The 26,324-nt window shown below is 43.6% G+C and overlaps 1 protein-coding gene across 1 annotated transcript in view; it reads left to right on the forward strand.

The window, feature by feature from the left end:
• Positions 1 to 26,324, forward strand: part of LOC111148572 (stonin 2) — a 172,725-nt gene that overhangs the window by 92,191 nt on the left and 54,210 nt on the right. Inside the window, exon 5 of the mRNA XM_022505250.1 lies at positions 23,400 to 23,570. Within this exon, the coding sequence (XP_022360958.1) occupies positions 23,400 to 23,570 (171 nt within the window). The remainder of the gene's footprint in view (positions 1 to 23,399; positions 23,571 to 26,324) is intronic.

Raw genomic sequence — 26,324 nt, forward strand, 5'->3', positions numbered from 1 at the left:
CCACCCATTAGTTAAGTGACAAAATTGGGATCGACACCCAGGCTTGTCAGCACTCTGTAACTCACCCAGTCCTATAGGGCAGAGTTTTAGGATGTTTTGTCATTTCAGTTCCAAACCGGCGATCAAAACTGGGTATTTGCAGCCATGTAGAATACAGAGGGTCCATGAGTTTGGATGATAGGTCTTTATTGTCTCTCACCTCTGGGGAGGTTAGTGGCACGAGCATTTCCACCAACCGTGGATGCAGGCAACAAATCCCAGTGGTATTAGCAATACCGCCCACTTAGCAGAAATCACAGGCGTTTCCATAGTATGTTAGAGTTGTGACACATATCACACAGGATCACTTATTTCATTGCTCCTTGGAAAGCATGGGGGTTATTGGTTGTATTACTGGTAGGGTTAACATACTGCCATAATCCAGACAACATATATGGTGGACTAGGGGACTGGGTTAGGTTATAGGAAACTGAACAGATTCCAAAGACATTTAGTATTTAGAATGGATGGAATCCCAATTACACTGCTTCTTCCATCACGCTTCAAAATGTTCCATTTCTAAGTCTCTACTTATTCTTGCTCTTTACCCTGAATAACTCCTTTTGTGACAAAGTCCTACCGATTGTTTAAGATGAAATTCAAGTGAGGTTTTCTCATGCAAAGTCCTTACTTTGTGCCTCCTATGGTCCTAAAGACTGGGCATTCCCCAGTGAGCTGTAAGGAGGGAGTTCTTCCTGGAGCTTTACTGAAGGTCGTGGTCCCTGTCCCACCTCTAATATTTTGGTTGCATGGTTCTTTCATCTCCTGACCAAAGTCAGGTCCTTGAGGGCAACAGTAATATTTGCATTCTTGGATTGTCCAGCAGTCTGGTCTCCAGCACAAATGTCTGGAACTAAGGAGGTGTCCAGTGGATGTTTTTAGGTCCATCTCTCTTTGTCCTGTTGCATCTGCACAATACCCTTGCCTCTGATCTCCAGAAAGAAGAAAAGCTTGTCTCCAGACACCTTGGTCCCAGGTATACCTGTTTAGAAAGAGAACTTAGAAAAATAGAAATGAGTTTATCAGGTATTAATTTTGAGTTGTTTTATGGAATATTTTAAACATATGTCTTAAATTCCACCTGTGAAGGATGTTATCTCTCACTTTAAATAGCTTCCCTGGTGAGTGATAAACATCACTGATTGAAAGGATTAGAAATTGCTCACTAAAGCTCTTGTGCAAATCACTGACACCCAGAGAGGTCAAGCTTCAGAAAAAATTATGAGCTATGCTTTTTTCAGGTAATGAAATGTTAACTCAAGCACAACAAAATACTAGAGGACATTAAGTGCCCGGACCACAGAGGCTGGTATGCCGTGCCCTTTCAAGTGTTCATTGTCATTATTCCTGAAGCTTTCTGGAAATAGATGCCTTTGTATTTGGTCTAGGCTCATAATGATTGGTTTGGATTCTTTAACTATCACAGACCTTTACAGTTAGAAGAAATTTAAGAGACTACGAAGTAAAATGTCTTCATTTTATGGTGGAAAAAGCCAAGGCCTAAGTATTAGAAGCAGAGCCAGGGCTTATAATTCCTTGTCCCACACCCACCATTTGAATTGTTATTATTATTATTTTTAAAGATATTCATTTATTTTAGCCAGTGAGCAAGCGGTGGGGGTGTTGCAGAGGGGGAGGGAGAGAGAACCTCAAGCCAACTCTGCTCTGAGTGTGGGGCGCAGTGCAGGGCTTGATCTCATGACCCTGAGATCATGACCTGAGCCAAAACCAGGTCAGACGCTTAACTGACTGAGCCACCCAGGTGCCCCCACTCCAGATTATTTAAAAAGAGATTGTCAAGGCACAACTGGCTATTTTTCACTTTATTCTTCTCTGAATGTTTCATCTTTTTCTTCTTTTACTTTTTATTTTTCCTAAGTTAAACAATGGATCCTTTTTCATGAGGGTTCAGTTCATTCGTGAAAAAGTTAAGAGCAGTGGAGCCGGTGGAGATGGAAGCCCCTTGGATCCAAGGAACAGTTTTTTGTTTTTGTTTTTCTTACTAATTTTGACATGAGGCGTGACCATGCAAAGTCTCTGGACTCCCAAGCTAATGTGTCTTAGATCACACAACTCTTCCTAGTCCTGAAGTCTGGGTGGGGCAAGGTCTAGGTCTTTGTGATTCTCTCTGGAGGCTTCTTCTCAGGGCGCCGCAGGCCATCTTACTGACGTGTGCTGAAGAGCTTCTTTCCTTACAGATCTGTTCTCCGCCACCTGACTTAAGCACAGGGGCATCTCGTCCTTCCATTTGCAAATTCCTCTGAGCTTAGAACAGCTCCTTATTAATGTTTTAGTAACATAGGCTTTCTTGAAAAATGGGAGTTAACTTTTCATGCTTGTTTCAAGGGAGAGAATGAATTCTCAGTTTAAATGATGAAACAGAGTATGGGTCAAGTGAGGAAACAGATCATGCTACTTCCTATAAAAAGGAAGCTGTCTTTGGTAGAATTCACATCTACCATGAGCCTCAAGAACAAATTCATGTCACCACTTCGTGGTTTATCTAGAATCGGAGAGAAGCACTAAACACAAGGTTATAAACATCAAGATGTCAGCGTTTCCCAAAAAAGTAAAATAAGATGAAAATTGAGAAAGCGAGCTGAGCCATAAGAGATGCTGAACTCTTGGGAACAAACAGGGTTGGGGGAGGGGAGGTGGGAAGGGGGATGGGGGTCAGGGTGAGGGGCATTAAGGAGGGCACATGATGTCCTGAGCACTGGATGTTATATCCAACTGATGAGTCACTAAATTCTACTTCTGCAACTAACTTAAAAAAAAGATGTCAGCCCTCCCCAGTGGTAGCACCAAGGATTGCTCATCGGTTCTTCTGTGAAATGGACAATTTTTTTTTTTTTTTTTAGTTTTATGTGGAATGTTATGTGTATTAGTTTACCAGGGCTGCCGTAACAAAGTACCATAGACTAGATAGCTTAACCAACAGAAATTCATTTCCTCATAATTCTGGAGGCCCAAATTCCAAGATTAAGGCATCAACAGAATTGGTTCTTCTAAAACCTCTGTCCTATTTCTTTACCTGGTATTGCCTCTGGGTGTGTCTGCATCCTGGTCTCTTCTTCTTATAAGGGTGGCCATACTGGACTAGGGCCCACTCTTAAGACCTCACTTTAATTTAACTACCTCTTTAAAGACCCTATCTCCAAATACAGTCACATACTGAGGTCCTAGGGATTAAGATGTCAACATAAATTTGGGGACACACAGTTCAACCCCTAACACTATGCAAACACACATTAGAAGTCTTCTCCCTTCACAGATTGACACTATAATCCCATCCTCTGTAGTCTTTGTGGAGCCATCCTTAGCAGTGCCACTTGCTATAGAAACCAGAGTGCATCTGATGCTCCACTACCTCCCTCAGCGGTAGTAAGGAGAAAGGAGCTGGTTATGACTCATAAATCCCTCACAGGGGCACCTGGGTGGCTCAGTCGGTTAAGCGTCAGACTCTTGATTTTGGCTGAAGTCATGATCTCAGGGTCATGGGATTGAGCTCAGTACAGTCTGCTTGAGACTCTCTCTCTCTCTCTCTCTCTCTCTCTCATAAGTTAAATAAATAAAATATATTTTAAAAAAATCCCTCACCTAGCCTTTTTACCTGCTTATCTACAGAATGGCTTGGTGGGTCAGCAAGGAGCAATTTATCCTGCTGGACTGGTTGGCTTCCATGCCAGTTCAAACGTAAATATGTTAGTTCACTAAAGAGGCAATGCAAAGAAGTGCTATGAAGAGATGATTAGTCCCCATTCGGTCATACAGATTAAACAAGAATGTCTGTCACCTTGGCAGAGTTTAAATGATTGAAACCATCTTGTATGGGGAGTGGAGAGTTGGGACTTTGCACACCAGGAGTGTGGGAAGACCTTCCTAGCCCTTGGTGTCAGTTTAAATGTCACACTCTGTAACTCTTAGTCTATCCCCAGGAAATAGCTAGACATGTGTGTGGATGTACCTTGTGGCACTGCTTATATTAGTAAAAGCAAACAAAACCCAAATAGCCAACCAAATAATCAAATAAATGGAATGCTATGCAGTCATAGAAAGTGTCTCAATTAATTATATTTTTAATTAAAAAAGGTAAGTTAGAGAATAGAATGTATAATCATTCTGCTACATTGGCCTATATATAGTTTTGCTATATTAGTGTATGTGTGTGCATATGTATATATGTATAGTATAGGTGTATGTGTGTGTGTGTGTATATATGTATATATATATATATATATATATATATATATATATAATCTATGTATATATGTATGTATTTGTGTTTCTAACTATATACAAAAAAGTTTGATAAGGTATATCCTAAGCTGCTAATATTGGTTATCTCAGGGACTTTCCTTACTGTATATATTTCTATGGTATGTATATTATATATAATATAGATCACTCTAAAAAATCAGAAAAAATAGGAATGAAGATATTTCCATTTCAAAAATGAAATATATTACTGGAGCTATTTTTAAATTTTTTTATGTGGCTGGGGGCAGGCTTATTTGTTGGGGGTGGGCTGCCGAATGCTGGTCTCTTTGCTTTGGGGTAGGGGGCTGGTGTTTCAGATATTGCTGTCATATACTTGTGTTTTGCTTTCACCAACATAATGTTAGTTGCATATTTCTGGCAGGAGGTAGATATGGTGTAATGGAGAGCTACAGTTCCCTGGGTTTGATAGAGTCAAACACCATCTCTCCTACTCTCCTGCTCTGTGATATTCAGCAAATTATTTAATTACATTGACTTTTAGTTTTTTGACTGTAGAATGGAAATAATAATGGTAATACTGAGCTTGCAAGTTTGTTCTGAGGGTTAAATGAGACTAGGTACATAAAGTTCCTGGTCTATAATAAGGAGTAGCCATTATGATGATAGCCATATGATGTCGTTTTCAGAATTCCCTATATTTAAGAGCTAGGATTCAGTCTGTGGGAAGAAAATTTCTTAAAGTTGTGGAAAAACAGCTGAAATCAAACCCCAAATAAGTTCTATTTTATGTCCTCGGCTGGTTTTTATAAACCACCTTTACAGAAGGGCAGTTTCTTTTATTCTCTCAGATCCTGTTGACTCAGAAGGGTGGGCTCACTCAACATGATTTGTGAAACCACTTGTGTCTTTGGCTTCTTCTTCTTCTTCTTCTTCTTCTTCTTCTTTTTTTTTTTTGCATGGAAATCAGAAAGAAAATCTTTCCTGAGAGGAGGTGGGAGGGAAGGTGGGGAGGGAAAGTGGGGAGGGGGGCCAGGGAGCAACCACCGGGAGTTGCTCCCCCTGCCCCTTCAGGATTGGCTTGTTTGTACAAATTGGTTGCCTCAAGCAACACATTATTAGTTTGAACCAGAATGTATCCCGGGAGACTTACTGCTTTCCCTTTGCCAAATAATTGTCCTTTTCCCGCAGAGTATGCTAGGATTGTGGGGGCATTTTCCACTTTGGCATATTCCAATCCACTGAGTTCCTTTCACTGAGTGCAATTTGGAAGGCACCGTGTCATTCACTGCATTCAGAAAGCAACCAGTCATGAGCTATTCATATTTACTTTCAACTCCTGGATTTTTTTCCTTCTTCCTTAAACACCTCAGTACTGGTGTCTAAGGAAAGAAGATTATATTATTGATCAAAGTATTCACTGTCCCTCTATGCTGGAGCCCCCCCACCCCCAGCAGTGTGTTCTGCCCCATTGACATCAGGCTTGGCCAGTGAAATGCAGGTGGAAGTGAGGCTTCTGGCATCAAATTCTAGATGCTTCCACTGCCATTCCTTTTCTCTCTGTCATACTCACCCACATGCCACCCTCAGACCCTGGATTGGGCCCTGTTTTGGTTCTCCTCTGGCTTCTCTTGTCCTCAGTCCCCATCTTCTACAGCACAGTCCCTATACCCAGGACTCTAGAACCCTTTTCCTAAACAGCCCCGGCCCTGCGTTCCAGCTTCTTCCTGGACCTGTATACCCACGTGCAGCCCGTGCTGCTGGTATAGGCAACTCCAGTCCTCCAGGGGCCGGGAAGAGAGCATGAGTGTGCTGATAGGGGTAGCCTTCACGGTACAGGCTGGGTGGGTTGAGCAGGAGGAGAAGGAAGGGAGCAGGCCTCAGGTAGGACTCCTTCCTGCTACCTAGTGATGTTTCTTTGTGGATCCCTGAGCTGTCTAACAAGCTGCCATTCCATCTTAGCCTTTCTGGGTTGTTATGAACATATATTCATCGAGGAAGATAGGACATACTTTATTTAATAGTTTTTTTTTTTTTTTTTTTAAGATTGTATTTATTTATGTGACAGAGAGAGAGCATGAGCTGGGGTGGTGGGAGAGGGAGAAGCAGACTCCCCTGAGCAGGGAGCCTAATGTGGGGCTCGATCCCAGGACCCTGGGATCATGACCTGAGCCGAAGGCAGATGCTTAACCAGCTCAGCCACCCAGGCGCCCCTATTTAACAGTTTTTAACTTGGTCTGTACTTTTAAATACTGAGACATATGCTAGCCAGCATCAGATTCTTAGGGCAGTGCCCACCCATGCTCGGGATGAATCTGATGTTCTAGACAGGGCCTGCTCTTTTGGCTGGGGCTGATTAATGGATGTAATTGGAGAGATAAATCCTTGTAATTGTAAGCCACTGAGATTCTGGGGTTATCTGTTCACCATGGCATAATTTAGATTAAGATCATTAATTCCAGGATGAAGAGGTGACATTCATTGAAGGTGTCAAACTTGACCCATTTAAAAATGATATTGGCACAACTTTTTGTTGCTAAATGCATGGTAGTGCTACCCAGGAGAGTCTGGAAGAAATCCCAGGAGTTGACTGGAGTTCTCGAAGTGGGTACATACAGGCCCCGTACTTGCCCGATTACTCTTAGTGCTGAATTACTAGCATTCAGTGAAATTTGAGGCCCTTTTTTCCAGTAGTGATAGTTTGTGTTATCAATACATCTGCTTGCCTCATTTCCCTTGTGACCCTCCAGATATCGAATTCAGAGTCAGACCTTGGGAAAAAAAACTTATAAAATGAGAAAATACAAATGAAGCCCCCAGCATGAAGAATAGTGGATAGTATTTTTATTTTTTTAAAAATGTATCCATTATCTATGAATTTACATTCAAATATACCTAACCTGTCTCCCGTCTTGTACCAAAAAGAATGATTCCAATGAATGGTTTCCAGATGATATCTGCTCAGATTCTATAAAGTACGAGGTGCTTACTAGAGTTAAGAATAAGGTCTTTCTGACTCAGAACAAAGAAAAGTCACCTGGACCTCATTAAACAAGTAAAACCATGAACTTGGCCTTAGGAAATCAAATAGAGCAAGCCCCAGATTTCAGTGGCTCTCCATAGTTCTAAGTTTATTTCTCATTCACAGCACTTTGAACACAGGGTGGGAATAGGGACTGTACTCCAGAGTTCCAGGACTCCAGCTACTCTGTGTCCTTAGAGTCTCCTCCAGTCAGGTGGGAGGTCAGGGGGAAGGTGCACAGTCAGCTGGCAGAACTCCAGTCCTGACCACGTTTTCCAGCCAGAGGCTGGAAATTGTGGCCTAACTCTGTGGCCTGAAAGCAGAGAACAGCAATATTCATGGATACAAGAAAGCTCTGCCACAAAAGTTATAGAAATGCATATGATTTTAGGGCCCCTGCTTAGGATCTATATACCATTACCTTTTTTCCCCAGCTTTACTGAGGAATGATGGACATAGACTGCACTAACGATATTTGTAACATACAGTGTGATGCACTTTGACACACGTACATATCTATGACGTCATCACCATAATTAGGATAACGAGCATATCTGTGGTGCCCAGTTGTTCCTGGTGTCCATTTGTAACCCTCTGTTTCTTGCTGTCTCCCCACCTCCCACCTCAGGCACCCACTCTCTGCTTGTGTACATTTCTTTGTATTTTCAAGAATTTTGTAGAAATGGAATCATATAATAGGCTCTTTCATTTGGCTTCTTTCACTCAGCCTAATTATTTTGGGACTCAGGTCTGTTGCATGTATCAGTAATTCATTCTTTTCTATCGAGTAGCATTCCATTACATGGGTATACTACAGTCTGTTTTATTTCAAACAAACAAACAAACAAGCAAATGCAACTTTTCAGTATTAAAGGACCTATAGGTCATTCCTTTCTTGATACTTTGCCTGGCAGTCTGAAAAGGCTAACATGCCCAGCCTTCTTTGGGCAGGTCAGAAGGAACAGACCCGAGTGTCTCACACATAACCCTAGTCACAAGAAGAGAAGGACTAGATGGAACAGGTGCGGTGCTTCCCTTGCTTTTGAACTCAGATTGAGTGGACTATGAATCAAGTACTGACCACCTAATGTAGATGGAGCGCTGTGCCCTGTGGCCTGGGGAACACAACAGAAACCAGATGGCTAATCCCAGAATTCGAGAGTCCAAGATTGGCACCATCATCTATCTACCTGTTCTCTGGTCCTGGAGCTGCTGTCCATGCTGTGTGCCTGGTTCATGCCAGCATGGCACGGGGCTGCCTGTGGCCCTGTGGTGTCCACATACTTTCTGTGCTTTCCCCTGCCCAACCTTTGACCTCCTTATCCCAACATCCACGGCTCACACTGAGGTTGAACCTTTCTTAGCCTCAGTGTCTCACCTATAGCATGAAGCCGACCATGTGTATCAGGAACTGTTTACTAAATGAAATATTCCTTTCCCTGAATGAAATGAATTATTATTGAAATAAAAATTAATGAAATCTTATAAAGTACTTATTCTCATGCCTAGTGGATAGTTCACATAAAAAATTACATGTTTCCATTCCTTCTGACCTTTCTCTCCCACAGCCCCCCTAACCCTTTTCTGGCCTTATCTTACCTTTCCAGTCTGATTTTTAACCGCTTCCTCTATCAAATGTGCTCTCCATCCAAACCAAACTCTTTATTGTTCCCCAGGGATATACCCTTTGCTTTCCTCCCTTTGGACCTTGGTTTACGGGGTTCCCTTGCCATGGGCACAAATGGTGTTCCTCTGTCAGGGTCCAGTCCTGCACCTATGGAAACCACCTTCGATTCCTTGTCATGCTTCCCACAGATACACCAACACCCCAAATAGGGAGTCACTTCTCTGCCACAGCAGCTCCACTGTGTCCCTGACCACTCTTAATCTTTATCATATTCATCCCAAACTGACCCACTTGCTGTTCTGTGCCTCAGGGCTCTTTCTCTTGCTGTTCCCTCTGTCTGCAAGAATGTTCTGTAAGACTTGCACACATCTTGCTCCCTTCCTGCATTCAGGTCTCTGCTCGTCTTCCACCTCCACAGATCACCCCATCGCACTCATGGCCTCCTGCTCCCGACTTCCACTCTCCTTACCCTGCTTGTGTTTCTCCACAGCACGTAACCCCACCTGATGATAGTTGCTTGTTTCTGATGGTTGTGCCCACAGGAACTCCATGTGTGCAGGGACTTTGTCATGTCACTGGTGTATCACTAGTGCCCAGCACGTAGCAGGTGCTTAGTATTTGCTGAACAAGTGAATATTGCCCAGAAGATGACATTCTAGTCGCTATCAGATGTGCCTTGGGGACAAGAGCAGTGTCAGTGTCTGATTCATTATTAGATCACCTCAAACACATTGTCTATAAGAACATCAGTAAATATTTGAAAGACAAAGGTCAATACGGAGGAGAGAATTCCCCAAATTCCCACATGACTCAAGTTCGGGTTCAGCCAAAGTTTACTGAGCATCTACTGTGTACCAGGCACCTTTGGATACTTTTACATACATTGTCTCATCTGAAGCTCATAGCAGTTCTCCCCTCTTCATACTAACATTCTAATTAGAACCTTGGGAAGGTTCCATGATTTCTTCAATGGCTGCCTCCCTTCCCATCATGGATGGAGCCCCACCACTTCTTGGCTTAGAGGTCTTGCTCAGCCCTGCCATTGCTGATCATCCTTTGGGGGCCAGAGTCCTCTGCCTTGCTCCTTTGGCTTTCATTCATTCACTCACTAATGGATTCCCTCACTCTACCCCGAGCCATCTTGTAGCTTTCAACCCGTGTTGCTAGTGAGAAAGTACTCCTGCCTTCTCTGCCTGTACAGTGTGTTCCTTCTAATTCCTTGTCCTGGGGGATTCTGGCTTCCCCCCACTCTCTCTGTAACCCTAATTTCCTGAACCGTGGGAAAACTGACATAATCCCCATTCCTCTGCATTACTTCCATTTCCATTGTTATCCTACCATCATTCCATACTTTTAGATGAACTGCCAGTGCCTACCTACCGGAGTCTGTCTGAGCCATGCATGTCACACTGCTGACTTTGGATATTTCCAGTACGCTGGAGTCATGGTACAGTGAAATGAGCACTGGATGGAGAAGAGTCAGAAGAGCTCATCTGGAGGCCTAGCTCTCCAGTTTAGTAGTAATAAGATTTTGGCAAATCATCTTGCCCCTGTAAGCCTCTGTGCCTTCATCTGGAACACGGCAATAGTGATACTCACTCTGCCCGACTACCTCACAGGATTTATCGAGGAATAAAGTGAAGTTTGCAATATCAAGTTACCTTAGAAGCCATGAGCATCATGGACAGTTGCCCTCTTAGCTATTCTGCGGCTTGCCAACGTTGGATCTCATTCACGGCTGAAACGTCTCTGGGTGATTTTCTGGCTTCACGTGCTTTCCAACCCAGGCTGGACCTCAAGGACAGTTTTTTCTTTAATACTCTACCAGTAGCCTTAGAATTCTTTGGCTCCTTGACCTTCCACCATACTCCTTGGACAGTTGTCAGTCCTGGGTAGCCCCTACCAGATACTCAGAGTCCCTGTGCCGCTGAGCTCTGCTAAAAACCAGTCTTGAACTGATCCTTTTGCCTCATCAAGAACCTTGCTCCTTCAAATACCAACCCCCTTGCACATTGTGTATCTCTCTCTCCCCCATCCCTAAATTCTCTCTCCCCTAAATATGATTCGTTAATTCTTACTCTTAACAGAAGCTGTTTTCAATCTTGCTCATCTTGACATTTTTTGAAAGAACTTCCTCGTTTAAGTTTCAAGTGCTAGTGTAAATTTTGGCCGGACCGACTCCATAGTAAACCCAAGAATATTATTTATGAAGCTCGTGGAACACACAGGTGTGGTCTGAAATCCTGGTCTTCCTCCAGTTTAGCTCTTTTTCCCTCCCTGTAGTCTGTCCTGTATCTCCCTTGTAGATGTAGGATTTTTCACATGGCAGCGGGACTAACAGTCCAGCTATGTCTGCAGAACTAAGAGAAAGAACAGCTCTTGAGAAGTGAAACACTCTGTTCTTCACCCAGCCTCTTCCTCCCCTGTGACCTCTGTCTCTTCAGACCATCCCTGCAGAGCTTGCTAGATGGAAACAACAGGAAGTGTGGGGGTAGGAAAAGGCATACTTGGTCAGTTTTTAGGACTAAGACTGACAGCTCATGCTCCCTACCATCTTTTTTTCCTCCTTCCAGTTTGTTCTCTCTTCCTTTTCCCTTGCCTTTCCATTACCACAGAGAGTTGGTTCTTGGAAAGTGTCTTGGAGAGTGTCTCTGGTAGGTGTGGCCACAGGGAAAGGATCCACCATTTTTAGGGCTGACTCTCGTAGTTAAAATTGACAGCAAGTCTTTTGGGGAGTGGGGGGCGGGGGAGGAAGGCATTCTTTTTTTTCCAGTTTAATTGACAAACAGTTGGCATACATCACTATGTAAGTTTAAGGTGTACGCATGATGGTTTGAGATGTGTACGTTGTGAAATGCTTACTACAATTAGTTCAAAAAGGATCCATCTTCTCATATAAAAGAAAAGGAAGAAGAAAAGAAAACTTGGTCTTTGTGTTGAGAACTCGTGGGATCTGCTCTCTTGGTAACGTCCCTCCCTGTATGTCCTGCAGTGGTGTTAGCTGTCCTCATCGCGTCGTACATTCCATCCTGGGACTTACTTGTTTTACAAGGGAGGCTGCTTGGCAGTGGCAGCTTGTCTTTATTCAGAAGAGCAGCCGGCTCCCCGTGGAGGCACACCAGTGGCTGTCGGGTGTTTCCAAACTCCTGTTGTGTTTGCTCTTCCCCCATCTTCCCTCGGTGCTCTCTCTGCCTTCTGCCTGTCGGGGCTTCCTTGTACCAGCCTCACTGGTGCTTCCGATCCCTAAACGAAGACACATCCCTCTCTCCTTCCAGATGCCCATGAAAGGCATTTTGGAGGCAGTTGGCAAAGAACTGGAGGCAGAAAGAGAGGAAGCTAGGAAGAGCTCGCTGAAGGCCCAGAGTCCTGGTTGTTGGCCCTTAGAATAATACACAATGGTTGTTCCTGTTTTAGAGGTTCTGGAAACTTGGTGAAGATTCTCATCTTAATGAATTCAGGGCCGGATGATGAACTTAATATGTTATCGAATTCCTTTGTTTTGAAAGCTCTATATAGTGTGTGGTGGGGCTTCAATGGTGTCTTAATATTTAAGTAAATGAAGAGAAGGGGAAAAAAAAAAGGGAGACAACGAGCAGTCACTTAGCTGATCTAATATTTCACTCCTGTCTTATAGGTATTTCTTAGATTCAGCTCCTCCAACAGAGAGGAACTGGGCATTGGTTTGACAGTTCTGAGTGCCCTAGAGGTGGCATGGTGGCTTATGGAAGGCTGGTTTAACGAATTCTTACACAGACTTTAATGATCAGGATTGTCTTTAGCCTCATCGCCGTGCTTGAACTTCAGCATCCGTTCTGACTGGAGCTCACAGGGGCCGTGTAGCATCTTCCTCACTACAGAGACTGGCTTTAGAACAATTCATGAGAGGCTGTGGACTCTGAGAAGCAAACTGAGGGCTTTGGAGGGGAGGTGGGTAGGGGGATGGGTGAGCCTGGTGGTGGGTATTAAGGAGGGCACGGATTGCATGGAGCACTGGGTGTGCTGCATAGACAATGAATGCTGGAACACTGAAAAGAAAAAAAAAAAAAAAAAAGAACAGCCACTGGGACAAACAACCATTTACCGTCTGCTTCCAAGGTGAGGAAAGAGAGGCAGTTTCGGAACAGGTATGCAAACCTGAATCTTTTCTCTAGATAGAAATCTGAATTATCACCTGTGGTGACAGAGTGCTCCTCTGCTTTCTAAATGACATACTTTCTGCCAGAAAGGAGAAATTGAACAAAAGAATCTATCCAAAGCTAGAAAGTAAAATCATGTGGCTACTCAGTAGTGTGACCCTGTGGGATATGAGGAACTGAGCCTCACTGGGGACCTGAGAGGGGCGTTTGCCAGGGCCCCCACGAAGGGGAATTTCTCATGATGGTGGTCACTGCCCAACACCTTGTGTTCCCAAGGATGCACTCACTCTCCATCCCATGTCATGACGTGAACAAGGTATAACATTACCATCTATCCAGTAGTCCTTTGGCAGCTAACTGCCCAATTTGAACACTGGCTTCCCTACTTATTAGCAGTTTGGCCTTGGATAATACACTTCAGTTTTCTGAGCTTGAGTTTCTTTGTATACAAAATTAGAACCTAGTAACAGTTTCGAGAGCTGTTGTGAAGGTGAATGAAAAGACTGTCTTTAATGCTTATAGAAAAATGCTTGATATAGATGTGTTTAATTAATGTCAGCTCTTCCAATAAAATCATAATAATTTTACTATAGTTACTATTATCCTCATGTCTTGGATCCATAAAGGACAGATGTATCTTTTTTCCCTATGACAACTTCTTCCCTTTTGGAAAAGAGCCAGACACGCTCAGTCCCAGAAACCGTCTACTTGTCAGCCTAGTTCTACGAAAATGACAAAGAAGTTCAAGGCACTGAGGTCAGTTTGATATACTCAGACCCATTTGGAGACCTTAATAATAAAAATATTATAATATCTGAATAATGATGATGTCTTCCCTGGAATTTCTATCCCCGAAAGAGGGATTTAAGGAATACTTAAAAAAAAAATAACTTTAGTAGGAAAATGATTGGGTTTTCTTTACTGGATTCAAGGATAGTACTTGCTTATGCTGTACATAAAGTCCTTATTCATTCATTCAGTCAGTCAGTCTGTCATTTATGTGCTAAAATCTTGGACGTTTTTCAAATATGAGTGTGACTTTTTTCAGAATCATTCCAGATCTGTAAGGCCAGGTGGATAATTCTCATTTGTTGGTGGATGGCATCGGGCAGCTAAGCCTATAGCTTGGAGCGCAAGGAGGTCCAGCCTACAAAGCACACTGTCTGTGTTAGTAGTGCAGTGAGACCCGTGACCTCCATCTCCTTGCCCCTTGCCCCAATGGGACATTGAGGAACTTCCTCACAAGTTTGGTTTTGACAGGCCCAAGGGCTGGGAGGAATCCAGTCACCTTCTCTAAGGGCTCATAACCTCACATGTTTATGACCCATTTTATTGCTGACTTTTGGTTTCAAAGGCGGATCCGCTGTGTTGTTTGAGAATACAAATCAGTCTCAGACAGCGTGGAGTTTGTTCCCTGGGAAGATGACAGGCCAAATCTTCATTAAGCCATTGAGGAATGAAGGAGGGAGGGGCTCCCTTTTCCCTTCCACAGTGGCTGGCAGCTGTGAGCCCAGGCTGTGTGGGCTTCTGGGAGCCTTTGTTTGGTTTCTATGGCTCTAACCTCAATTAGCTGCCCATGCAGAGGAGGGAGGGTGCAGCTTCTCAACTCACTTTGGTGGCTACAGCGGGGTTCCCTTTCTCTCCTCTGTCCAAGGCTGGAGGTATGCATAGAGGCCAAGTTTGTGGGATTATTTGAGTCTCCAGGCAAAGTGCATTGCTTCACTGGTGAGCCATGGCTTCGGGTATGGAAGAAAAATGGCTAGGGACTAATGGTTTTGCTCGCTCCTGGTTCTGTCAGTGCGGCCAGCCATGCTGTTGAGCTGTGATCATGCAGAGGTCTGTGCTGGACTCACCAAAGGAGTGACTGGGATCCAGTCCTGACTCGGCCCTTTGTGGCCAGGTTCCCAACCAGGGAAACAGGTTTGGGGTGAGCAGGCAGGGCCTCTGAATGGAGTAAATGAGAGTAGATGTAAAGAGTTTAGCACGGTGTCAGGCACATAATACTCCTACCCACATTTCCAAAGATGTGCAGGGCCAAATCCTCCTGGTTGCTTCCAGCAAGTACCCCAGGCATCTGTGGCCATCACAGTGGAACAATAAAAGTCTGAATTCACCGAGAAAGCTTTTATTTGCTTTAGGCATCAGGCAGAGTGCACACTCATGCACATGTACATACACATGCTCCCTTCTGTCTCCCGGGCACTGGGCACTTGTAGGTGGTTTCCTTGGTCGCGCATGCATGTGTCGCTCTGTGGTCTCCAGTGGTGCCATTTCAAGGCAAACCAATAGGAAATGATTAAGCAGACCCTTGCAGTGAGCGGGATGCTTAGTCACAGTTTCTTCTGCCTCTTTCCTTGCCCTAACATAACCACTGGGCAACTTGTCGTGGCTCGTTTTCCAGAACAGTAGAGAGAAATCCGTTGCATAGTTCCATCTGCAAGGCCAGCTAATCCTGGGGCACGGTGGGCTTTCGAGTAGGTGCTGACAGATGGTGCGAAGGGAGGTAATTCCTGCCCTGGGGGAGCTAATCTGGGAAAATAAAATTAGCACATCTGAAATAATTAGCTACCAATTAAGTGTGAAATCATGTGTTACTGACCCCGTGTTAGTGCGCATTGTGGGTGGGGGTAACTTAGAGGGCAGCACTGTCTCCCTAGGTACCTAGGGCTTTGCCTTGTTGAAGGATTGCACAATGTTGTAAATATATACACATGTATTTGTTAAATAGATAATAACAAAACAGCTGCCTGTGACAGCTTTTCCCACATCTTTTTTTTTTTAAAGATTTATTTATTTGACAGAGATCACAAGTAGACAGAGAGGCAGGCAGAGAGAGAAGGGGGGAGGCAGACTCCCCGCTGAGTAGACAGCCCGATGTGGGGCTCGATCCCAGAACCCCGGGACCACGACCTGAGCTGAAGGCAGAGGTTTCAATCCACTGAGCCACCCAGGTGCCCCAGCTTTTCCCACATCTTTAAAAAAAAAATAGCTCTGAGTTTTAATTTTAAGGATTTCATTGTAAAACATTATTATAACATTTAAAGACATTTTAAGGAAAAAAGAAAGAAGTCATCCCTAATCCTGCATCCCTAATACAATTAATTTATCAAAGACTTCGTTTCTTTGTTAGTTCTTATTTTCATTCTTAGTTTCTCCAGTGTCCAGCCCAGTGCCTGGCACACAAAGGGGACTCAGGGAATGTTTGTGAATGCCCCCCTCCCAGCACTATTTTGTATTACGAATATCCAAACAATGGTCTTGTAAAGGGACCAAGCCAGGTTCTCTACCACATCGTTGCACTGACTTCTCACAGTGCATGGGATGGTATGTTGAGGCTCAGTGTGGTTAGGTGAGGGGAGTGCTCTCAGGAGCATCACCCTTAGACCATAGAGCCTTCCTGAGTTACAGTAAAGATAGGAAGGTGGGTGCCTAGGCTAGCATGCTTCCACCACCATGCCTGCCCGGACAGCATTGTTTCCCCTTTCCCCCTGCCAGACTCCACAGACAGCGTGCCTTTTCCCAAAGTATCCTTGCCAGCAACTTCCATGACTTCTGCCTACCTGCTTTTCAGGTAAAGCAAGCTTGCCTGTTGGTACTTGCATAGCTTTGAAGAGTCAATCATAGACGCACTTGAAATAAGATGAATTAAAACAGATCAGGTTCTCTTGTTTAGGGTCTCTCCCCTCCTTTGCTCTCTTTCTCACTAGACACTTGAAGCCAAAGCTAGGCTGATTGGTCCATACCTTTGGTCTCGGTTCACTGGACATATTAGTTTCCTAGGGATGCCATAGCTACTTACTACCAACTGGGTGGCCTAAAACAAGAGAAATTTATTCTCTCCTAGTTCTGGGGACTAGAAATCCTAACCAGTGTGTCAGGAGGGCCATGTTCCCTTAGATAGCTATAGGAAAGTGTCCATCCTGCCTCTTCTAGCTTGAAGTGATGACTGGCAATCCTTGCCATTTCTTATGGCAACATAACTCTAATCTCTGATTCTGTCTTCACCCTATCTTTTTCCCTGTGTGTCTCAATGATGCTGGTCCCTTCCTATAAGGGCAGTGGTCACTGGATTTAGAGCCCACCCTAATGCAGTAAAGCCTCATCTTCACTTGACTACATTCTCAAAGACTATTTCCAGGTTATATTCACAGATCTGGGGCTTAGGACTTCAGCCTGCATTTTTTGTGGGACACAGGTGAACTCACTATACCTAGTGAGCCCTTATTGCACCTCAGGTCAAGTCCAATATGATGACAGTACTGGTATATTTTTCTTTTGGTGAAAATTGATGTCTTCTCATGTCTCCTATGTAGTTGAGGTCATGCTCCCCTTCTTGTCCTGACCCTGTGGGTTACTAATAGTGCTTATTTTCAAAAGAGCCAACTAGAATAAATACCCTAAGAGCAAATAAATTCCCTTTTCCATTCCTGCATAAATTCATGAGCAGAACTTTTTGTTCACTTTTATATCCCCAGCATCTTGAAATATTAAAGCATCATTAGCTTGGGCCAAAGTAAAGTCAATCAACACTTTATTTATTCACTCAGCATTTATTGAGCTACTGCTGTTTGCCAGGCACTGTGCTAGTTATGAGGGAGACAATAATGTAACCAATAGTAACTATAATTTATTGAGCATCTGTGATTTTTCAGATGCTGGAACAGGATCTTTGAATACTTTTTCATGCATCCTTACAGAAGTCATAAGATAGGAGTTACTATCCCTACTTTATAGGTAAGAAAACTGAAGGTAAAAATGCCAAAAACCTTGAGCAGAGTCCTAGAGCTCACAAAAGAAAGAATCATATTTGAATCTGAATGATACACTGTGGACCAGTCCTTCTCTGCCCTTTGATTGAAGGTTTCTGAAAAATATTTCCCAGTTGTTTCCCCCAGAAATCTAATAGAGTCGTCTTTTTTTTTTTTTAAATTAAAGTCTAAAATTATCTTTTCAGTATTGAGATATGTAGATAGAAAGGAACTAATATATTGTCCAACACCTTATGGGCAAAATGGAAGTGGGAACTACATGCTTTCATTTCAGTCAGATAGAAACTTTTAATAATAATAACATCCCAATTAGCAAATGAAGAAATAATGGGAGAAAATCACCATTTTCCAGTTCCCATGAAGTAATGCCTAAACACTGATTCTCAGTGGCTGCTCTGTGCATAAAACTGGAGTAATCGACTCTTCTATCCAAAAATCAAAAATGAGTTTGATCAAGTCCCTAGATCTAACTCTGAGTTCACAGGAAATAATAGGGACCGAGGGACATGTTATGAATCACACCATCAAATCAAAATCTGATTGCAGGACAATCTCTATGACAAAAGAACCAGCTGCTTTAACAAGCAAATTGCAAGGAAAAAATGAAGATGGAAAAGAAGTTTTAGATTTGAAAAGACATCATGTATCAATTAATTGCCTAATTCATTTGGGGAAAGTACCAAAAAAAAATCTTTTAATAGATTTGGAGAAATTTAAATACTGATAGGATATTAGATATTAAGTAATTATAGTTTCCTTTTAGATGTAATAATATTTTGGTTGTGTTTGCATACAGAATCCTTATCTTTTAGAGATAAATGCAAAGATGTTTATGCATGAAATGATGTGATGCTGGGAATTTGCTTCAAAATAATCCAGTGGGTAGGGGAATAGGTGAAACAAGATTTGAGTGAATTGGTAATCATGAAGCTGCTGGGGTATGCGTGGGAGGTTTGTTACACTCCTGTCTCCACCTTGATATACATTTGAAATTTTTTATCATAGAAGGTTTAAAAATAGTTTTATAATTATGCTAAAAGGAAGGAATTCAGAAAGTCTGATAAAGCAAGAAGAGTGGAGGAAAAGGTCTGTGTTCACATGAAAATAAGCAGGTCTGTTTTCTACTAGAATTGTGCTCACCTTCTAGTTAGTATCCTGATGGACCTACCTTGGGAACCACAGGCCATGGGCTGGAAGATCATGAACAACAGAAACAACTCGGTTCCACTTTCAAAGCAACTATCATGATCTCCCTCCAACTTACTTACTTTCTTTTCTTTTCTTTTCTTTCTTTCTTTCTTTCTTTCTTTTCTTTCTTTCTTTCTTTCTTTCTTTCTTTCTTTCTTTCTTTCTTTCTTTCTTTCTTTCTGATTAAAGATTTTATTTATTTATTTGACAGACAGAGATCACAAGTTGGCAGAGAGGCAGGCAGAGAGAGAGAGGAAGGGAAGTAGACTCCCTGTTGAGCAGAGAGCCCAGTGCAGGGGCTCCATCCCAGGACCCCAGAGTCACTGAGCCGAAGGCAGAGGCTTTAACCCACTAAGCCACGCAGGCGCCCCATCCCTCCAAAATATTTAGAGAGCCAGAAGCAGTGATGGTCATTACCTGATACTTGTGTGGTGCTGTGCCATTCATGAAATGTTTGACGGTTAAACTTGAGTCACAGCCTGATGAGGTAGATGATCTTTTCCTCACTTGAGAGACTGGGAAGCTGGAACCCTGACCTATGACTTGATCTCAACAAGCCCGGTCTTGGATGCAGCTGAGCACTGTGTTTCTTTCCAACTCCTGATTGCGGAGCAAAGCAAGCAGTTATTGTGTCTTTTTTTTTTTTTTAAGTTTTACTTATTTATTTGACACACAGAGAAAGAATAAGCAGGGGGAATGGCAGGCAGAGGGAGAGGAGAAGCAGGCTCCCTGCTGAGTAGTGAGCCCGACTGACTAACGTGAGGCTCGATCCCAGGACACCAGGATCATGACCTGAGCCAAAGGTCGGGTGAGATGGTGATGAGATGAATGAGAGTCAGAGTTGAAGGAAGGGAAGAGTTAGGTCCCTGTCTTTTTTTTTTTTTTTTTTTTTTAATCCTTAGAGTAAAATGCATAGTGTCCACTCAGCTGTAACCACACTAAAGGAATGTGAGTCTCTCTTCCTCCTCCCTTCGATCAGGTGGGTGGGGAGGAAAGAAAAAGAAATAGAGATTGGCAAGAGGATCAGGTCAAAGCTTGAGCATCCTGAACCAAAGCTAAGGTCTGGAGTGATGTCTCAAACTCTAGAGAGGCTTCTGCTACCATGTTAATGGGGGAAAGTACCCAGTGGGCTAATATTGAAGGCCTGTGGTTTTTATAGAAAAATAAATTGAGAGAATAGGGTGATATTGATTCACATTATGCCTAGAGAGTTTTTTTATAAGAGAAATGAGTCAGTCAAACCATTCCTCAAATGACCTTTTAAATTCTAAGGCAGGAAAAGCTACTTCTAATTAAATGTTTAATGCTTACTCTAACTTGTATATTAATATTACATCAGATTTGTGATACAGTATATTTTGTATATACATATAGAATATGTTGGAGTCCCTTAAGCAATCATATGGGGTTGAAATATATGTATATTTAAAAATTATTTCATGGCTGAGACCATTGTAATAGGGTATATACCCTTAGAGAAGACCCAAATATTTTCTGGGTTTGATTTCCTTGATCAGTAAAAAGGAGGGGTTGTAGGAGCCAATCTCTCAGAATCTCTCAGCCATGGAACCTTATTTTGTTATTTTGAATGATGATGAGCTTTGTTATGGCTCTGTTTTTACCAGATTTTCTTATGTCTAGAATGTATAGTAAGGCAAGGGGAAGTTTTGGAACCCTTAATTACAACATTATTCTTAAGGGGAACATGGGATCCACTTTATAGTGCCCATTTGAGAAGTATTATTGTGGCGCCGATCAGGTTTGCTGACACAACGTTCACTTTATTGATACAGTGTCAAGCATTTGGGGTGGGCTTGTGTGCTAGGTCCACACGCCGAGATGGCTCTTTCAGTCTGTGCGCTAATAGTAACACCTACTTCACAGGGCTGTCAAGAGCAAGGTTTAGTCAAACTAATACATAGATGACATTAAAGAGAGTGCCTGGCACACCTGGGGTGTGGCTGGGGTGTCATTGTGCTCATTGTTCTTGATCCTCACCACAACCTGTGATACGAAGTAGGTTTTAGATCCTTCCTGTCGTGTACATGAGTATCAAGTGTGCAGGTGGCTACCCAGAGCTGGCGGGGGGGTGGGGGCTGGGCATCTGATGCCAAGTACTGAAGCAGACTGTGACCCACACAGGGGACCCTTTGATAAAGCAGTGATCCCATGTGATAGAGCTACCTTTTACTATTCTTGGCTCCGGTTTATCAGTAACAATACTCTCTGCTGGTATGGAAAATTTCAACGATATCAAGATTTTTTTAAGTGCCAGATCACACATCATGGGTATGCTTTAATCCCAATTGCGTTATTTTAAAAAGGGTATTCATATATGCTTCATATGCGTAAAAATTTCCAAAGCAGATTCCTAAGAAATTCCTAACAGTGGTTACCTCTGGGGGATGGGACTAGTGGTTACAAAGAACAAGTCGATTTTTACTATTTATTTTACACCCTTATATACTGTTTGAACTTTTTTTGTCGTGAGTTGTTTTTATAAATTAAGAAAAAGGGGCACCTGGGTGGTTCAGTGGGTTAAGCATCTGCCTTCGGCTCAGGTCATGATCTCAGAGTCCTGGGATCGGGCCCCACATCGGGCTCCCTGCTCAGCAGTGAGCCTGCTTCCCCCCCCCCAATCCCTGCCTGCCTCTCTGCCTACTTGTGATCTCTCTCTTTCTGGCAAATAAATAAATAGAATCTTTAAAATAAATAAATAATTTGATTAATTAAAAAAAAAACCACTTCTCAGCCTTTTGGCTAAGATCAAGTATAAATTGAAAAACACAACACTTAAAAAAGGTAAGGAAAGTATCCTAGTCTATTTGAGCTGCTGTAACAAAGTACCACAGACTGGGTGACTTATAAACAGCAGAAATTTATTTCTCATAGCTCTGAAGGCTGCAGGTCTGAGATTGGGGTGGAAGCCTGGTCAGATAAGAGTCTTCTTTTGGGAGGAAGACTTCTTGGGTCTTCCCATGGTAGAAGGGTCTAGGCAACTGTCCGGACTCCCCTTTAGAAGGTTACCAATCCCCTTCATGAGGGTTCCGTCCTAGTTAGGTAATCATAGGCCCCACCTCCTAACACTGCCCTGGGCATTAGGATTCCACGTGTGAGTTTTGGAAGGACTCATAAATTCAAATTGTAGCAGAGGGAGAGAAAAGTACCACAATAACCAATCTCTAGAACAACATTTCCCAAACCCAAAAGATCCCCTTCCCCCACTCCAAAAGGCTTTGGGAAAGGAAACCCAGCACACTAGGTCCTGAGCTGGGAGATTCACAATATATGTTAGTAAATTAAAGACTGTGAGAAGCCACCATGAAGAAACCTATATAGAATATTCTTCTTAGCCTTTGTTATACCTATTAACATCCTGCAGAATTATATTTCATGGCATATCCATTTTGGAACTGGTATAAAAACTTCAGAAAAGGTAACCTAGCCTTAGGTCAATTCCAAGTGGAAAAAAGGTGATGTTCTTCAGGAAGTGTGGGTGTCATAGCTGGTGGTGTGGTGTGAGGAGACTGGGTCTTAGGTTCAGGCAAACCTGGGTCCAAATTCTGGGTCTTCCATTCCCTACCTGGCCAAGCCCTGCCCAAGTTACCTAACCTGTGAGAGAGGAAGAAGGATACCTCCCTCCTAAAGGCATTTCAGGATTAAATGAGAGAAGTACCTGGTCCGCGGTCGGTACTCCTCACCCTTGGCTCCATCTCTCCACCTCTTTCTACTGAAACACGGACAAATTGCTGAGGCTCCCTCCACTGACGAAAGGCTTCCCGTCAGGATTTACAGAGGCCAGGCTATCAGGTACCACGTTCTTGCATCTTCAATGGGAATCCATTTCCAAAATCTTGATCTCTGGGCACGTATTTCAAGATCGTGTCTCTTATACAAGGGAAGGTTCACCGACTCTGAGAGACTGTTGAGAATCCTGTTTCTCTAAAAGTTAGAGACTAAAAGATATATTCATTGTCAGAACCACACTCAGGTTTGCCTTGCTCCAGGCCTTTCCAGGCCCTGCACCAAGGTTGCCCCTTGCCCTCATTTCCTGTGCCAAAGTTAATGCTCACACACGGTGGAAACAAATTTCAGAGTTAAATTTAAAAATACGTGCACTACAGCATTGCCTTTTCAAAGTAACCTTTGCACAAAGCTCTTGGAATCTAATTACCCAAGTGTTGTTTGCCTCCCCCAAAATACCCGAGCCTGTGCAGACTGAGTTTAAAGTTCAGGAAGTATTAACAAAAGGAATCAGAAGCAAGATCTCAGGCACAGCCACTGAAGAATCTCTCTGTCTGTGCCGGGCCTCTCCCTCCTCCTGGGTGTGCCCGCCGTGGAAGGCCAGTGAGTAACCTGCACATTTTTTTTTTTTTTTCATCTTGGCCCTTCCCACCCAGACGAGAGGACGGAGTGGCAGACAGGCAGGCAGACGGCTGTGAGTCCTGTTCAAGCATGCACGGAGCATACCTCTACCTGCACCCAGGGCCTGGACCCCTCGCCACCCCTACCCCACCCCAGGAGGAGCCAGAGCCCCTGCGAGGGACCGGAAGGGGACTCTGTTCCCAATGGTAAGGGCTGGCAACAGCAGGAACACTTCATTCATTTGCTCTGCTTTGGTGTGGGCTTTTCCGTTTCAGTTGTGTTTAGATGGGAGAGTTTCTGATGGAATTAAAGGTGTTTTGTTTGGTTGATTGGTTAGTTCTCAGTGGTCCCAAGACAAAGACATGTCTTCCCCCAGCAGGGTTTATCAGAACTTGTAACCTGATAGCGTGGCCTTAAAACAAAACTTAACATACTAATTACTTCTGGTTAGTATAGTTTACCCTTTTGGCTCTCTTAAAAAAAAAAAAAAAAAAGACTATTTACCTGATAGATTTTGAAGGAGGAAAAGCGCTACTGATTGTGGCCATTTTAATACATAGGCACCTCTAATTGAAAAGGAGCTTTTAGGGGCGCCTGGGTGGCTCAGTGGGTTAAAGCCTCTGCATTCGGCTCAGGTCATGATCCCAGGGTCCTGGGATCGAGCCCCACATCGGGCTCTCGGCTCAGCGGGGAGCCTGCTTCTCCCTCTCTCTCTCTGCCTGCCTCTCTGCCTACTTGTGATCTCTCTCTCTGTCAAATAAATAAATAAAATCTTAAAAAAAAAAAAAAAAGAAAAGTAGCTTTTACTCTAGCTTTGAAATAGACCAAGATGACGTTTTGTCTCAAAACAAGCAAACAGAAAACCCTTTTGAGGAGATTTCAGTGTTGAACGAAAGATGCTAGCAGAGGGGTTTGACTAAGAGATAACAAGACAAGTCGGTCTAATTAAATATATCTGAACTGGAAGTATTGAAGTAAATCTGTGTGCTCTGGGAAGAAGGAAGTCAGATGTTGGATGTGGGATTCGTGGGGTATTTAAGGGAGAAAACTGAGACCTTTGTGTAGTGTGTTGAGAGTTTGAGGGAAGCGTTGGAAAGCAAATGGAGCAGGCTGGGAAGCAGGTTTTCTGTGTGGGGCTGGTGCCAAGGCCTTCTCCCTCAATGCTGTGGGTGAGAGTAATTCAGAGTAATCAAGTGCTACATTGTTAACAGGCTTCTGAGTTTCAAATATTTATTCTAAACACAAGCGGTTGATTGCACTGAACATGGGGGAATGAAGCTGCCTCTGGTTCCTGGCTTAGCCAGGAAAAAAAGTTTGGCGTAGCCCAAACTTTAATACCTGGGGAGACTTCAGGAAAAAGGTTGTAGGAAAAAGGGGGGCGCCTGGGTGGCTCAGTGGGTTAAAGCCTCTGCCTTCGGCTCAGGTCATGATCCCAGGGTCCTGGGATCGAACCCCACATCGGGCTCTCTGCTCCGCGGGGAGCCTGCTTCCTCCTCTCTCTCTCTCTGCCTGCCTCTCTGCCTACTTGTGATCTCTGTCTGTCAAATAAATAAATAAAATCTTAAAAAAAAAAAAAAAGGTTGTAGGAAAGATAAAGCTATGTGTAATGTGAATTTGATACTCCACTATTACAGTATGTTTGAGATGGCCCCATTCCTTGAACAGCCACGAGGACTTACACTGTGGTTACATTAGAGTGGAAATGCTGAGCTCAGGGGTTTCACGGGAGAATGGTGCAGAAACTGGAATAGAAATTGCCCAAAGCCGAGGCACTCCCCTGACACATGTGAAAGTTTGCTTTGTGCCCGGATGTCCCTGCAAATGCAGCCACAGGTTCGTCCTTGGCACTGCTGTGCAGGCAATGTAAGAATGCTCTAGGAAGGGCGCCTGGGTGGCTCAGATGGTTAAGTATCTATCTTCAGCTCAGGTCATGGTCTCGGAGTCCTATGATCGAGCCCCACATCGGGCTCCCAGCTCAGCGGGGAGCCTGCCTCCCCCTCTTCCACTTCCTCTCCCCTTGCTTGTGCTCTGTCTCTCTGTCTCTGTCTCTCTCTCTAAAATGAAAAAATAAATTCTTAAAAAAAAAAAAAAATGGATTCTCCAGGAAGAGCAGCCTGTACCTCACATAGCTAGGTTTTTAGAACAGCATTAAAAAGCACTACTAAAAAGTAGTGTGCAAAGAAGGGTATGAAGTTGTGGGGTGTGTGTGTGTGTGTGTGTGTGTTCAAGTGGGGAGGAGCGCGAGCAGGGTAAAGATCCCCTTCTTAGTTCCCTCTTCTGACGTTGTCTTTTTCTGAAAAGAAATCAGTAATTAGGGGCGCCTGGGTGGCTCAGTGGGTTAAAGCCTCTGCCTTCGGCTCAGGTCATGATCCCAGAGTCTTGGGATCGAGCCCTGCATCGGGCTCTCTGCTCAGTGGGGAGCCTGCTTCCTCCTCTCTCTCTGCCTGGTCTCTGCCTACTTGTGATCTCTGCCTGTCAAATAAATAAAATCTTTAAAAAAAAAAAAAAGAAATCAGTAATTCCTCGTCATTGTCACTGCCAGTGTTCCCGTGGTGATAATACTAATAGTTCACTTTCTTATTGCTTTGGTTTCCCCTTAGCTAATTAATCAAAAGCATAGTCCGGCTGCAGCCTAATCTGCCAGCTCATTAAAAGACCATCCAAAATGCCACTTACTTTTTTGCTGAGTGAGCAGAAGATGGGGGTGGGAACCCTTCTGGTGATTTCACCTGGAGATGCCGGTTTGTATTTTGTGAGTCTTTTCAGTTGTGATTGAAAAACAAACAGATGCCACTCCGAGGCGCCCATGGAGTGACCAGCACCAGCAGCAGTTCTAGCCTTCGGGAGCATTTGCAGTTTGGTTACTACATGTTCAGGTGGAACACATCGCTGTCCCGTGGGGTGCCTGAGCGGCACAGTCAGTTAAGTGTCTGAGTCTTGATTTCGGCTGAGGGTCGTGA

Source organism: Enhydra lutris, unplaced genomic scaffold (genome assembly GCF_002288905.1).
Source record: "Enhydra lutris kenyoni isolate GAN:26980312 unplaced genomic scaffold, ASM228890v2 scaffoldscaffold20, whole genome shotgun sequence".
Lineage (NCBI taxonomy): Eukaryota > Metazoa > Chordata > Mammalia > Carnivora > Mustelidae > Enhydra > Enhydra lutris.